This window comes from Eretmochelys imbricata, chromosome 16 (assembly GCF_965152235.1).
Source record: "Eretmochelys imbricata isolate rEreImb1 chromosome 16, rEreImb1.hap1, whole genome shotgun sequence".
NCBI classification, from domain to species: Eukaryota; Metazoa; Chordata; order Testudines; family Cheloniidae; genus Eretmochelys; species Eretmochelys imbricata.
In genome coordinates this window covers 20,704,678-20,719,842 of record NC_135587.1, presented here as the reverse complement: position 1 = coordinate 20,719,842, position 15,165 = coordinate 20,704,678, and the positions used below count along the sequence as shown (strand labels likewise).

Sequence of the window (15,165 nt, the reverse complement as noted above, 5' to 3'; positions counted from 1 at the left end):
TGCCTCCGTCTGATTGAGTAGTTACTCTGTGTGCAGCAAAGGGGGTAATTGCACAGTGAGGGGCTGGGTGACAGGAGGAGGGAGGGCACTGGAAAGCATGCAGCAGCCAGGTGGCTGGGGATGTAGAGATTGGCAAGGGTACCAAGAGCAAGGAGCGTCCAGGGCTTGTTTGCTTTTCTGTCCTGACATAGTCCTAAAAGTGATGATCTGCGGGGTGGTGGTGTGGAGCGATGGGTGATCGGAGCTGAATGTCTCTTTATTATGATGTATTAATGGTTTGTATTAGGGTAATGTCCATTGTGGCCCATTGTGTCAGGCATCGTGCAAACGCCCAGGGGGAGACAGTCCCTGCCCCAAAGAGCTTAGACCCTAAATAGACAGGGTGGGAGGAAGGCTGGATGATTCTTAGAGCTTTGTGGATTTTCTCGTCCCTCGAGAATTTTTGAAAAAATTTTCCTGTCTCAAATTGGGACAAAAAGTAAAAAATCTCTAAAACTTTCATGAATTGAAAATCCTTCATACACTGCTGATCGTTGGGCAATGGCGCTGAGAACCGTGCAGAGAACTGGAGAGACTGGAACCAATTTGATGGTCTCGGAAGAGGCTGTAACTGATTGCAGCACTCAACAGAGGCGAGGAGAGGTGCCGAGACGTGACGAGTGGCAGTTTAGTCACACAGAGGCTTATAAGTCAGTCCACAGTGAGGAAGGGACAGTGGGTTCTCGGCTGGGTACTGTGATCAGCACCTGGGATGAAGACTTAGGACCCTGATGCTTCTTTGAACCTTCTCTTCCTGTGGAGTGTGCAGGGTTTGGCTGCAAGGCTCACAAGGACAGAGTTTGGGCTGCCAGGTGTCTGGGAATCCAGAGAGTGCTGGCTTGCTTGTGGAGATGTTTGGTGTTTCCTCTGCAGCAGTGCCGAGGGAGCTACGGGGGGGAGACAAAGTGGGGAAAAGCTACATGGCTTCCAACGGTGAAGGCAGGGCCCAGTTTGGGACACAGGTTCAGGTCATAGGATCACAGAAATGCCGGGCTGGAAGGGACCTTGAGAGGTCATCGAGTCCAGTCCCCTGCACTGAGGAAGGGCCAAGTCACCATCCTTGACAAGGGTTTGTCCAACCAGTTCCTAAAAGTCTCTTATGATGGGGATTCCACAACCTCCCTTGGAAGCCAGTTCCCGAGCGTAACTGCCCGTGCTGTTACAAAGCTTTCCCTAATATCTAACCTAAATCTTCCTTGCTGCAGATTAAGCCCATTGCTCCCTGTCCTACCTCCAGTGGACACAGAGAACAATCGATCACTCTCCTCTTTATAACATATTTGAAGACTGTTCTCAGGTCCTCGCTCTGTCTTCTTTTCTCAAGAGCAAACATGCCCAGATCAATAGGTGCTTCGGCCCCTCTCCCCAGGCAGGTGTCCCAGGCACTGGCAGAAAGGGCCGGGGGGCTGATAACACAGCAGCAGGTGCAATGTCCGTGGCCACACGAGGGTGGTTCTGAACCCAGCACACACTTGGCAAGGGCACCTGAGAAGCTGGGTGTATCTGGTGGGGACATGTAAGCAGATACCCCTGATTAGCCAGAGACTGTGAGGCTGGGATGAGTGACTTCAGTGCGATCGGCTGGTATCTTGCTGTAGACTATGGACTGGTGATTACAGCTTATTGACTGGACAGGCGGTGACCAAGGTAAGGGGCGGGGGTGTGTGTGTCTATGGAGTGGGAGCTTTATGAAAGGACAGCAGAGCCCTCACTCCATCTGACCTTAGCTCTGCCCAGACACTGCTGGGTGTTGACCCATGTCCCTGCCACCAGATCTCAATGTGCCAGCTTCCCTAGATTCAGCTTCGTTTTCTTTCCTGCTTCCCCTGCCATGGCAGACCCTACTTCCTCCTCCTTGATCCTAGTCTTATGCTGGCTGGCTTGGTCTCCAAGGAGATCCCTGCCTCCCTCTCTGAACTGCTGACAGGCAGAGGATTACAAAGCAGACGGTGCTCCCTGACAGCTGCCAGTTAATGAGTTTCTGAGCATTTCCCTGTGTGCAGCCTGGGTTTTGCCGTGACGCACTCCTGTGAACCCACTGTCTGCACCCCCTCCCTGCCTGCCACACACACCCTGGACTTGCTCACCTCACTTTCTGTCTCTCTCCACACCCCAGATCTGGAATCAAATCCCACTGGGGTTACACAAAGGGTTTATTTCAGTAACTCCCAGTTCTCCTGGCACCAGCACCGGTCACTTGGGTCCAGTGTTCAGAGGAGGAGACTGGGAGTCAGGCTTCCTGGGGTCCATCAGCACCTCTGCCACTCTCCCAAGATCCCCCAGTGAGTAACTCATATCACTCGGTGCCTCAGTTTCCCATCTGTGAAACGGAGTTATGAGGGTTAACGAATCCGTATTTGCAAAGTGCTCGTGGATGCTATTGCTGTTGTTATGGTGAAAGGTGGTAATGGGGTCTTGGATGCAGACCAATCACAGAGCTTGAGGTGAGTGGGTACACTTAACCTTTCCCCTTTGTGTCTAAGAGGAGCAGCAATTGGAACTCTTGCAGTAAAACCAGCTGCAGACAAAGGGTGCGGTGAATGCCTCAAAGGCACCTGGAAAGGCAAGCCAGTGAGGTGAAAGAGGGTTTTCCAAGTAGCCAACAGAAGGGCTGGGCGCTCTACTGCATTGTGTGTAGAGGAGCAGCAGTGAGCAATAGACAGAGGTGTAGAGTGACCCAGGAAGGTGACAGAGGCTGAGAGACAGCAGCTTCTTGGGACCAGGGCTGGCATGTCCGGTTTGGGAGGAGAGCTGGTTGGAGCATTTTTAACAAAATTAAATGTCATCACAGTATGGTGCTTGGATGAAGCTGAAATGTTTTGTGGAGATGTGTCAATTTTGACAAAGTTTTCATGGTGATGGTTTTTGTGGTCCAGGGCTCTATGGTCACCTCTGATCAGAGAGAGAGAGTGAGAGACACCCTAATCAAAAACCTAGACATTTTGGAATCAAAATGCTCATTTTGGCACAGTGCAATTAGTGAAAATGTTCCGAAGGTTTTTGGTCTCGTTCCAATGCAGAACGAAAACCAATATTGAAACCTCGAAAGTTGGCATGAAATGGGATTGTCGTTCTCCAACCAGCTCTGCTGGGGATCTTAACAAAAGCCTGTGTGCTGTGTCTCCCTACTGCTGGTCAGAGATACATGACGGTGTGTCTATTTCTGTGAATAAAAAGACTGCACCCAGAATATACCCGACTCATATCAACCATTTCTCAACCGGGCAGAACAACCCTGCAAGGCCCTGGATTACGGTGTTCCGCTCAGCCTGTGGGGCCATATTATTATTAAAACTTGTTTTGATAGAGAGAGCCCAACGGACCCCATTGTGCTAGGTGCTGCATGAACATGTAGTGAGAGAGTCCCTGCCCCAAAGAGCTTAGAGTCTAAACAGACAAAGCAGGATTATTACCCCCATGTTACAGAGGGGGAACTGCAGCCTAGAGAAAGGAAGTGGCTTGCCCTAGGTCACACAGGACATCTGTGGCAGTACTGAGAACTGAACCCAGGTCTCTGGAGTCTCAGGCCAGTGCCTGAACCCGACGGCAGACCCTGTGCTGAAAGGCACTAGAGAATAGGCTTCGAGCAGAGGGAGGCATGATGCCGACGTGAAGAGGCAGCTCCTTCTGGGAAAGCGTCTCAGGTGCCTGGAAAACAGCAGATCAGCTCCCTGAATTTATCTTTCCATCTCCCCTCGCGCTCTGCCTACCTGTCTCCAGCTGCCAGCTCTAGTAATCTCTCTGTGACACATCAGCAAGCCTATGTGTCTGTACCCTTGCTCCTGGCTTCTCCCTCTGTCTCATTACAGCTGCATTAATATTACAGCACCCGAGTTGTAGGCTGTCACTGGCATTTTCTCTGGCGATCTGCAGCAGCCAGGGGCAAAGGCTTGTGTACTGGTCCGGGTCATGCTGCAGTCGGAAGCTAGGGAATGCTTTCGCTTGAGACTTGCCCCGTCTTAGATGTAAATTAATAGCACGAGCAGCAAGATCAGAGCAGGGAGACCATAGCTGTGGTCCCAGGAGCATTGTAGCGCCATCAAAGCCTATTAGAGTGATGGGTTTATATGCAGGGTGACATGCGTGGCAGATACCGAGCAGCTAGCGGGAGGTGGGAGGAAAGGGTTGCCAGAGGCTATAGCAGTGGCAGGCAGATCTCAAGAGCAGGGATGTTGAAGAGGTTTGCAGCTCTCAGCAGTGAATTGAGCCTGTGCTAAAGGGGGCAGTTGGAGCCCTTTGCTCAGCGCCAAGAGCGCGCCACAAAACCTCCCCCTGTTCTCGTCCAACGAGGATGGAGAATGGGAAGCCAGCTTCACCCTCTGGGTTTGGGCCATGGCTAAATGGGACCAGGGCTGTTCGAGTAACACAAATCAGCTCCCTGCTACTGCGGTGTTTCATTCGCACCTAGTTTGTCCGTTGGTGTTTTTATCTGCCTGTCTAGTCCCTCTATCCACCCATCTAGAATTATAATGCCACCTCCATCACTGTGGCATCTGAACACCTTACAAAGAGATGACTCTCTCTCTCAGGCTTTCCTATGCACAATCTTATAATGCTTGAGTTTGATCCAACACCCCAAGCCAGCTAGCCTGAAATGTGGATTTCAGCTATGTAGGGCCAGACTGTGAACCCCTTACTCCCATTGCTGAGTAGCTACACATGTACGTTGTCCCGGAGAGGGGAGGGCGTTCACAGCCTGGGCTCTTAGCTTGTTACATCGGTTGATTTAATATTGTTCATCGTTAATAATGCAGTAGCACATAGGAGTTCCAGTCACGGCCCAGGCCCTCATTGTACTAGGGGCTGTACAAACACAGAATGAGAAGACAATCCCTACTCCAAATTGCTAACACTCTCAGTATGAGGCAAGAGGCAATAGATGGATACAGGCAGATCCCCTGGGGAGCACAAGGAATCAATAAGACGGTACTGGTCAGCATGATAGGCTGTGGTCTGAGCATACCAGCTGCGTAATTGATCGCAAGCGTTTTGCATCCTGGCAAAGGGGAGCTGAGATATTAAAATATTCAGGTTTGAAAGCTGGGCCCCAATAACGCCTCGTAACTCCTAATTCCCCTCCGTGTTAACAGCCTAGGACTTGGCATTGTCACAGGGGGAGGTCACGAGTTGAGCTTGTCCTGGCCGGAGGATGGCAAAGCAATTTAATTAGGTGTCAGCAGAGAGGAGGCTAGGCCAGGCAGACAGCGGCAAATTAACGTCAGAGTCAGGCCATGGAAATGAAGTTACAATGTCAAGGCAATGACAAAGCGATTCCTGTGTCAGGGGAGATCACGGTGCACTAGCAGAATGGCAGCAAAATGATTTCAGTCCACGCCTGCTGTTGGAAACCAGGACTTCTCAGTGTGAGCTGCACATTGAAGAGGAGTGGGGAAAGCCGTGGCTTCTGGAACAGCGGTACAGAGGCCCAAACAAAAGCAGTGAAACACAGAGAAGTTGTGTTAATGTAACGTTACCTAATTGACATGAATTGCTGAGTAGCCTGTGTTAGGCAGGGGGTCAGGCTGCAGGATCACAAAGGGCCTTGCTGGCCTTAAAATCGATGAGTCGAGAGCAGCAATGAAGTGCCCCAGAAAGGCTGCCAGCTGGAGCTCAAACTGGTTGTGCCTAGGCTTTGTAGCACACAAGCTGCTCTGACAGAGGAACAAATGCAGCTTGTGTGGCTGCTCTGGGGAGATCCTGAACACATCAGTATATCTCTGGCAAAGGCACGCCCTGCAGGCCCATCTGCGAGAGGGTCGGGTGCATTGCTGGGGCTAGTCCAACATGGCTGGGCTGAGGCGTTAACGAAGAAGCTCCTGGTTACACTATAGTTATCTATCCACACAACCAGACTGCATTTCCCTTCTCCCCCACCTGGGTTCCAAGGAAGCATTCCCAGAGACTGGGTTATCCCTTTCTCCTTTATGTCATGGCTCCACTTCTCTGGCAAGGAGATTCCTAGCCATTAGCAGACAGCTTCACTGTCTCTACAACTGCCCTTAATGAGATTTTAACAGCAGCTCTTGATCGTCCTCAGTGCGTAACTACTGAGTTAATTGTGTCAGGCAGTGGGCGCCCGATCACTAATCTTGCAGTAATAAAGGGAAGGGAAGATCAGGAGGTCAGAAGCACCAGGCCATTAAGGATGCATTAGCGTGAAAGAGTCCCTGTTATGTCCCCCAAGCACACATTGCCTGTGAGAGGGACCTGGAAGCATACACAGGCCCTTATTAAGAAGTGCAAGAGAGAAGGGCAACAATATTGATCAGGAGTAGGGAACAGCTTCCATACGAGGAGAGATTAAAAAGACTGGCGCTGTTCAGTTTAGAAAAGAGACACCTGAGGGGAGATATGATAGAGGTCTATAAAACCATGACTGGTGTGGAGAAAGTGAATAAGGAAGTGTCATTTACCCCTTCCCATAACACAAGAACCAGGGGTCCCCCAGTGAAATTAATAGGCCGCAGGTTTAAAACAAACACAAGGAAGTATTTCTTTGTACAACGCACCACCAACCTGTGGAACTCATTGCCAGGGGATGTTGTGAAGGCAAAAAGTATAACTGGGCTCAAACAAGAAGAAAAGGAGTACTTGTGGCACCTTAGAGACTAACCAATTTATTTGAGCATAAGCTTTCGTGAGCTACAGCTCACTTCATCGGATGCATACTGTGGAAACAAGAATTAGATAAGTTCATAGAGGATAGGTCCATCAATGGCTGTTAGCCAGGATGGTCAGGAAGGCAATCCCATGCTCCGGGTGTCCCTAACTCACAGTCAGTTCCCTTCTTATGGCCTCTTCCTACTTAGGTCATTTTTTTTTTCCCAACATAAAGAACACTGTCTAGAAGTTAGAACCTGGGTTCAGGAGTCAAGACTCCTGGATGCTGTTCCTAGCTTTGGAAGGGAGTTTTGGCCTGTTGTTAAAACAGCTGGCTGAGAGTCAGGACTCCTGGGTTCTTTTCTCAGCTTTGGAAGGAGACTGCAGGCCTGTACTTAAGGCTGCTGACTGAGAGTCAGGACTCCTGGGTTCTCATCCACTGAGTCATCACTTCGCCTCGCTGTCGCTCAGTATAAATGGATTTTAAAATACTTATTCCTCCCTGTTGCTGTGAGGCTTAGCTGACTGAAGCCCTCAGACCAAGTGCCTGGCAGATTCATTATTTTAATGGGTTTTTCCTCTTGGCATGTAAATTCTCCTGTTTGTTCCCAGTACTTCCTTTTTTCTAGGATTTTCTAGGGTGCCAGCGTGAGAAGACTGGCCCTTCCTCATTGGCTGGCGGGGGAAAGGGCATGCTCTGCCCATTTAGAGGTCAGAGAGGTTGCTGCTGTGGGACATGCTGACACCTGTTCTCTAGGCCTTGCACTCGTCCCTGCAGGCAGCTTGCGTCCAGGATCTGGCACTCGTGCCAAGCTCCTCTGCTCACCCCCAATGTGGCAGCAGTCGATAAAGCCGCGATCCCACCCCATTTGTGCTAAGATCTCTTCCCTCTCAGCTCCATCACTAATAACGGCTCCCTTGGTAGGGAGCCTTTTCATTTGCAGGCACACCGTGCTCACTTCAGATTTCAGCACTGCCGCGCCTGCCTTGTTTTGACACATTAATTGATTCTACTTGGTGAGACGTCGCTGAATCAACCCCGCTCCCAACGAGCCCGCTTGATGAGAGAACATATGATGACGGTATTGCTGGAAATTGCTGCCAGGATAGATAGGGCTGGCCTCGGAAATGCACTTATCATTACATGGAATAGCTACGGGGTGATTAAATGGTTGGTGCTCCATGGGTCTGCTGCCGTCCTGTCACCAGCACCATTTGAGAGTCGACCCGCATGGCCGGCCAACCTCATTGCTGCTCTGGCATAAATTTCCCACTAAAATGTGTGTGTTAGGATTGTGGGGGAGAAGGGTGCAAGTGGGTGGATTGCAGTGCCTAGGCTTTCATTGTGCCCTTGAGCACAGCCTGCCAGCCTTGGTAAGAGCGCCCTTCCCTGCCGTGTGCTGAGCTGGCAGCGGGCAACGGCTGGGCTGGGTTTCTACTGACTCTACTGGACCCCATCTATTTCTCACGAGCAGCCCAGATTCCAGGCTCTGTCTGCTCCCTTGGGTTTCCTTGTTGGCTCTAACAGATTCTGCTGGGGCAGGTTGTGGGTGGGAGCAGGCAGGATTTGTAAGCTGGTGCAGGAGTCTGCCATCTGGCCATGCTGAACTCACTGCTGCAGGCACCCAACCCTCCTGAGTTGAGGGTTCATTTGTCAGCTGTGGGGCCTGGGCCAGCCCCATTGGGGAAGTGTTGGACTGGGGTACACAGGCCATGTGCTGCTGGGAGCATCCTCCCTGCCTGGCTGAGACAGCAGCTCACCTGGCTCTTTGCTTTCCCTTAGCTTCCTTTTTCAGAGGCTTATTCCCAGGCCTGAATCCCGGAGGCACTGAGAAGTCAGTGCGGGAATTGATGGGAGTTGCAGGTGCATCCGGCTGCATGCCCCTGGGGAAGGCCAAACAGCCAGGGCGAGCACAGTGCTGAAGTCTGCACAAGCCTTCACAGCACAATCCCTTGCTGCCAGATTGCACAGGTGCAAGCTCAAAAAGGTCCCTCCATGGGGGAAGAGCTGTTGGTGGAGCTGGGGATGGAGGGAGAGTCAATGTCATCTGGGGACACTGGGAAAATCCATTTATTTTCCTAACTCAAAGTCCAAGTCACTGGAGGGCCCAAGCTTCTTAACTGGCAACAGCTGCTATGAATCCAGCCTCTGCATGGACTTCAGTGGCAAGATCACAGGGGATGCTTGGTCAGTCAGGCAGCATCTAAATTGCCTCAGGAGAGGCGAACTGAGCAGCTCCTTGAATTTACTCATTTGTATGAAAGCATCAATCAGCTTGTGGATCAGATGGTACCTAGGCTGCATGGGCAGGTGCACAGCCCTGCTGGGGAGGGGCAGGAATTGGGTCCTTTGAGGACAGAATAGGACAAACGGATTTAGGAGGGAAGGCAGCCTTATCTTGCAAGTTTGGGACAATGGTTCATTTGGCCAGGGAGTGTAAAGGACCCCCCACCCATAAAACGCCTTTTCAGTTTATATGTGGCTCCTAGTCACCATTGATTTGTATCCAGCAGCTTTACCAGCCATCCTAGCAAACACAGAACGAATACACACTGCAAGATCCCTTCTTCTCCCTGATTCAGGTTCATCCCAGCTAGCCCCTATCCCCAGCAGTTGCCCCCTCCATCAAACCTCAGAGATGTCTCATCTACTCAGCAACCTGGCATGGCTTGCATTTCCACACCCCCACGCCTCCCTGCCTAGACTCTCTCCCTCCACTTCTAGCTACACAACAGCTTGAGCAAAGGAGACTTTTTAAAAAACAATTCCCCCCTATCAAGAAATCCCCCAACAAGGGCCCTAGCACTGCAGCAACTAGGAGACTTGCTACCTAACTAAGGGCAGCCCAGCCCTCAGACAGGCCCTTTCAAAGGCTTGGACACCTTCCCTTCCTGCTCTCCAATCAGCTCTCCCTATTAGCCAGACTCAGTGATGGCAGGTGTAGCCCATCTCCCACTCAGAACTTGTCTACACAGAGTTGTGTCTGAGTAACGGTTCCTGATTTATTCCACGAGTGGCCACCCTGATTCTGGAATAAGGGTGCCTTGTTCCAGTTTAGCTTAACCTAGCAGGTCAATCAGGAATAACTCCACATGTAAACAGCCCCTCAGACTCACAAGCCCCTGCTTGTGACCACTTCCCAGGCTTGGCTTTATAGTGTTGCTTGTTTACTGACCCTCCCTAGTTTTGCAGGGCAGGGAATCCCAGCTCTGCTCCAGGGCCTAGCACCTTCCCCCAAACTCTCTAGCTAGCTGGCTGTCTCCTTGGGAAGTGAGGTGCTTTTCCCCACCCCTCCCCACCCCACCCCTGTTTAGCTACATGAGTGGGGAGCTGAGGTGCTTCCCCATCTGGTTCTCCTGTGCTGCCTCTGTTTGACCCAGCTGGTAACCCTCTTCTATCACCACCATAGCAAGCAGGGGCACCCACTTTCTTATAAATGGGATGATGGCGGCTCAATCCTGCAAGGTGCTGAGCACTCCTGTGAGATGCCAAGTGCCTTCAACTTGCTGACATCAGTGGGACGAAAGGGCCCTCTACCCCTGGCAGGATGAAGCCCTAGGGCAGGGTCAAGGTGACCATCTCAAATTGCAATTCACTAAAAGCAAAGGTGGCCTGTTTCCCCTCCCCTAACCCTTGATATTGTATCTGAGACTTGAGGTTGCAGTGGTGCTGACTGGAGGAAGTGTGTGATCCTGTGCTAAAGAGGGGAGGAATCTCTAGTGACAGATGCCCCCATTACCATAGGCTGGGACATGCCTTAGCACCACTTTCACCTGGAGAGGGGCTCAGAACAACTCCCCCCAGCTCCAGTTAGCCCTGAGCATTTCACAGCAGAGCTGAGCTCCTTGGCCTTTGTGGCTGGTACTTAGTGCCATAACTGGCCAAACGGGAACCCCAGCATCCCGGAACGCTGGGAGAATTTGGATCCTGATCCAGTTTACAACTAATCCCCATCTCGAGAGTAGCGCCCTGGCTGGAAAGCACCATCTCCAGATTGAGCCAGAGCATCCTGTTTGCGCTTATCGAAAGAGCTGGGCAAAGAGTGGCGTGAAACAACCCAAGTGAGGGAAGCAATGCGATGACGGCACAGCCCATCTCCCCACTGTGAGAGCGGCAGGTCATTTAGTGCTGAGCTGCCTGCCAGTCCATCCTAATTAAGGCACCACTCATCTGTCAGATGGAGACTACCATGATAGAATGAGTGATTACCAAGTATTGATCCACTCCCTGCCTGCGGGGACTAATTTGTTTATTGATGCCTGCTGGATCATTACGGCAGGCCTGAGCCCAGGGATAGATTGGGCTTAAAGGGGTGGGTTACTTTCAGAATGGAGAGCAATTAGGGTGACTAATGCAGCCATTTGAGTAGGCAGATGTGCAGCACATGTCCCTGGCTGGGTGGGGGAATTTGCTACATTCCCAAGCATTGGGCTCACCCTTATCTGGTGCAGCAGTTGTCCTGCTTCTGATGATGGCCGTTTGATAGTGTCCAGCACAGGGCTGCACATGGGCTGTAGGCAACAGGTCAGATCAAACTGGCAGGAAAGGCAACAGCTCCAGCTGAGCTGCACGGTCTGCTTTGCAATAAAGCCAAATGTAGCTGGCACATGGATCCAGTGTGGAAAACTCAGGCCCAGCGGAGTTGAAGTGACAGGAGCGTTTTACCTTGGCCTTGGCTGTTTATGGTAAAAATTCTTGGGCAAGATTTTTAGAAATGTCTAGTGAGTTTGGGCACCTCCATTTGTGGGGACCCAACCTGAGCCTCAAAGTGGCTGAGCACTTGCCCTCTGAAAATCACAGCCCTTCTAGTTGGCTCAGTTTGGGCATGCAACAATCACGAGCCACGTCTGAAAATGTTGGCCCTTCTGACTGACGTAGCTCTTCAGGAATTTCACAGCTCTTTGCAAACATGAATGAGTTAAGCCTCACCCACCTAGATGATATTGAACAACTGCATTATCCCCAAGTTACAGGTGGGGAAACTGAGGCACAGAGCACCTCCAAGTATCTGAATCCCCTTGACAAGTTTTGTGTTTTTACCATCGCCCTTTCCTAGTTTGTAAGATTTTCTTTCCTGACCCCGTTACTGGCTGAAAGACCCCCCCCATGAGCAGAGGAAACCATGAAACTGAATATAAACAAAACGCTGTTGAATGCACAAAGTAAACAGACAGAAAACCAGAGCAAATATATATTTTCTCTAATCTGCATGTATGGTTATCTTAGCGGGTCAATTTCTACCAACAGAAAAAAAATTGACAGGGGGGAGGGATAGCTCAGTGGTTTGAGCATTGGCCTGCTAAACCCAGGGTTGTGAGTTCAATCCTTGAGGGGGCCATTTGGGATCTTGGGCAAAAATTGGGGATTGGTCCTGCTTTGAGCAGGGGGTTGGACTAGATGACCTCCTGAGGTCCCTTCCAACCCTGATATTCTATGATTCTATGACCAGACTGTACAAAACAGGGGTTCTCAAACTGGCGGTCGTGAGGTTATTACATGCGGTGGGTCACGAGCTGTCAGCCTCCACCCCAAACCCCACTTCACCTCCAGCATTTATAATAGTGTTAAATATAAAAAAAGTGTTTTTAATTAATGTGTGTGGGGGGGTCACACTCAGAGGGTTGCTGTGTGAAAGGGGTCACCAGTACAAAAGTTTGAGGACCATTGGTATAAAACATATTTAAAACATACCTAACAATATAGAACTAGTCCATATAGCTACTGAACCATTAGCTAGTCTAAGTCCTGAATCATTTACTGCAGGGTTATAGTAAATAGTAGGTTTCAGAGTAGCAGCCGTGTTAGTCTGTATCCGCAAAAAGAACATGAGTACTTGTGGCACCTTAGAGACTAACAAAGTTATTAAAGCATAAGCTTTCGTGGGCTACAGCCCCCTTTGTCGGATGGATAGAGTGGAACATATAGTAAGAAGATATATATATACATACATACAGAGAAGGTGGAAGTTGCCATACAAACTGTAAGAGGCTAATTAATTAAGGTGAGCTATTATCAGCAGGCGAAAACAGTAGTTAATTAACATCAGTTTTATGTATGAGGTACAATATCCGTTAGCTAGTTACACCTGAATCCATGATTTTTTAAAAATTAGTAGTAGATGTTTGTTTACCAATGGGGCATGGGGGGAAAACTGGAAACAGAAAGCCCCTCTCCACCCCACAAAGGCCGTGATACTCTTCCAAGGTCAAGCTCCAGCCGTGGAGACACCAAACCGCCACTCTGCTCCCAGGAGACTGTGCAGCTTTCAAAATATGAGCGTGTGGTGCTGTGCTCCTTGCACTTGGCACTGCTGCCCCCTTTGGGCTCTTGGTCTTTGGCTTCGCCCTTTACCGGGGTTACCCTATAGGAACAGGCTTGCGAAAGCTAAAAGGCTACAACAGCTATACCGAGGACAACATTAAAGTTCCACGCACTCTTTATGAAAGCAAATAGGATTCCAGATGCCTGAAGAGCATCTAGCTGTGCTCAGAGGAAAATGCAAATCTCAAAATGTAACTAATGAGGTGCTAGAATACAGAAAGAAGTAAACTGTGCTGATCATTCAGTTGGTTTTCTAAGCATGCTGATTCATTTAGAGTTCAATGTCCCTGGACTGGCTGTGTTTAACTCCCACCGAGGGAAGCACAGAGCTCTTAGTCAAGAGTGGCTGAACTTTACATCAATCACAGAGGCTAACCTAGAGAGAAGATTGGCAGCAGTTCAGAATGTATAGTTAAAGCATTCAGCTGCTACAGGCTCTTCTGTGTTTATTTGCACATGGGTCAGAGAGTCAGAAACGGAACTGAACCTAGCTGCCTCTTATAATTAATTTTTGTTTGGGTTTTTTTAGTAACTCAGGCTGTTCTAGCTCAGTATTTAAAAGCCTTAGCACCAAGCATTGAAGTTAACATCCTGTGAAAATGGTGGTGGGTAGGCTGGACAGCTGCAGGTTTCATCCTGCATGACTCAGCGGACAGATTTACATGGACCAGGACAGCAAGTAGACAATGCCATAATCAGATGGGGCGATTAGTTTCTTTGAACTGGCTGTTTACATTCTGCATTAAGGTTAAATCTGTCCGACCCTCCTTTCATTCATTGCCCTTGGCAGTCATACCGAAGCCAGATGTTGCCATGATCGTATTCAGACAGAGTGCTGGGACCCTGACCCAGGAGGTGGTGCGTAGACTCATTGGCACAGTGCTCTGGAAGCAGGGCTCAAATGACCTATGACTCCTTGCAGCTTGGGAACAACTCTGTGGCAGTAGAAAATGGATCCTGCTCATGGACATTAACTCCCATGAGTGTGGGAGTGAGGCACTGCCCCCCCCCCCATGCAGCCCGATTGGCCTGATAGGAGCTGCCCCCCATACAGAAGTCAAACTGTGCCTCTGAACCTGGAAATGAGTTGGCTAACATCTCTCTCCCTCTCCCCAGTGCGATCAGTACAAGAAGGGGATCATTGCTGGCTCAACATGCAAAGACTTGTGTGAGGAGCACACCCTGGTGTTCCAGCAGTGTCTTTCCTCATCCCCCACTCAGCAGGTAGGTGGGGCTGTCTGAGTTCTGGGAACTTAGCTTGGTGGACAAATGAGTCTCTTCCCACAGGGGGGGAAGTAGGCTACTGGTGCCCCTTTAAGATAGATGTATGCCATGCACACCCCCTACTCCTCAGAGCCTAGTTTTCACCATTTTTGTCACAAATGTCTTTTGCTTGGGAGGTCTGGGCTGAGCTCCTTAGAGACCTTAGAGTGGATGCTGCTTCCTTCTCCTGGAGCTGCAGGCCAGCCTGTGCTGCTAAGTAACCTCATCCATCCCCTGGCCAGTCTCCTACAGTCAAAGCAGGGCGGGGGGCGGGGGAACATTTAGGGCCTGATCCACAGTCCATGAAAGTTCCTGGGAGCCTTTCCATGGATTTTGGATCAGGCCCTTGGAGATGAGGCAGGTCAACCAGCTTTTCTAGCCTCTGGTGGCATTGACAAGAGATAATGGTTGTACGGGGGCCATTAGAAGAGTGGGGACGCAATGCTTACCTGAACTCTCTGGAGTTGGCATCCAAGATCCCCGTTAAATAAAACGGAGAAGACTTGGTGCAATGCTGGGCTAGCATGGCAGTTCTGTGGAGCTGCTTTTCAACCCCTCCCTTCATAGGTGGGTGAACACACTCCCCAGAGCACCTCCACTGTGGTTACCCCCGTGTGCTTCCGCACTGGCTGCTTCAGTGGAAAGGCCAAGGACCAAGGGGGCCACCTTGAACCCTTCTCTTCCTTGCCTGGGCCATGTTGGCTCCACAGCGTAGGCAAAGCTTGCACCACCACTGCCCATCTGGTGCCTATTATGCAGATATAGGGCTGCATGGCTGCAAACCCACCCTCTTACTGTTCGCCAATACAAAACTCAGTGGAATTGGTGGAATGAATCTTACTGATATCCAATGGGCCCCACAGCCACTGGGCTCTCCTGGGAACCCATGAAGAACGCACCAATTAATCATTTGCATTTGCTTTCACCCAGTCAATCTTCCC

At 50.3% G+C, this 15,165-nt stretch overlaps 1 protein-coding gene across 3 annotated transcripts in view; it reads left to right on the top strand.

The window, feature by feature from the left end:
* The window catches only part of DIPK1B (divergent protein kinase domain 1B), a 38,182-nt gene that overhangs the window by 20,743 nt on the left and 2,274 nt on the right, over window positions 1-15,165 (top strand). The window contains exons 2-3 of one of the 3 annotated variants that reach the window (XM_077835933.1): window positions 7,565-7,721; window positions 14,078-14,185. In XM_077835933.1, coding sequence (XP_077692059.1) covers window positions 7,701-7,721; window positions 14,078-14,185 — 129 coding nt within the window. In that variant the 5' untranslated portion in view covers window positions 7,565-7,700. The remainder of the gene's footprint in view (window positions 1-7,564; window positions 7,722-14,077; window positions 14,186-15,165) is intronic. The other 2 variants (XM_077835934.1, XM_077835932.1) reach the window with 2 other exon arrangements.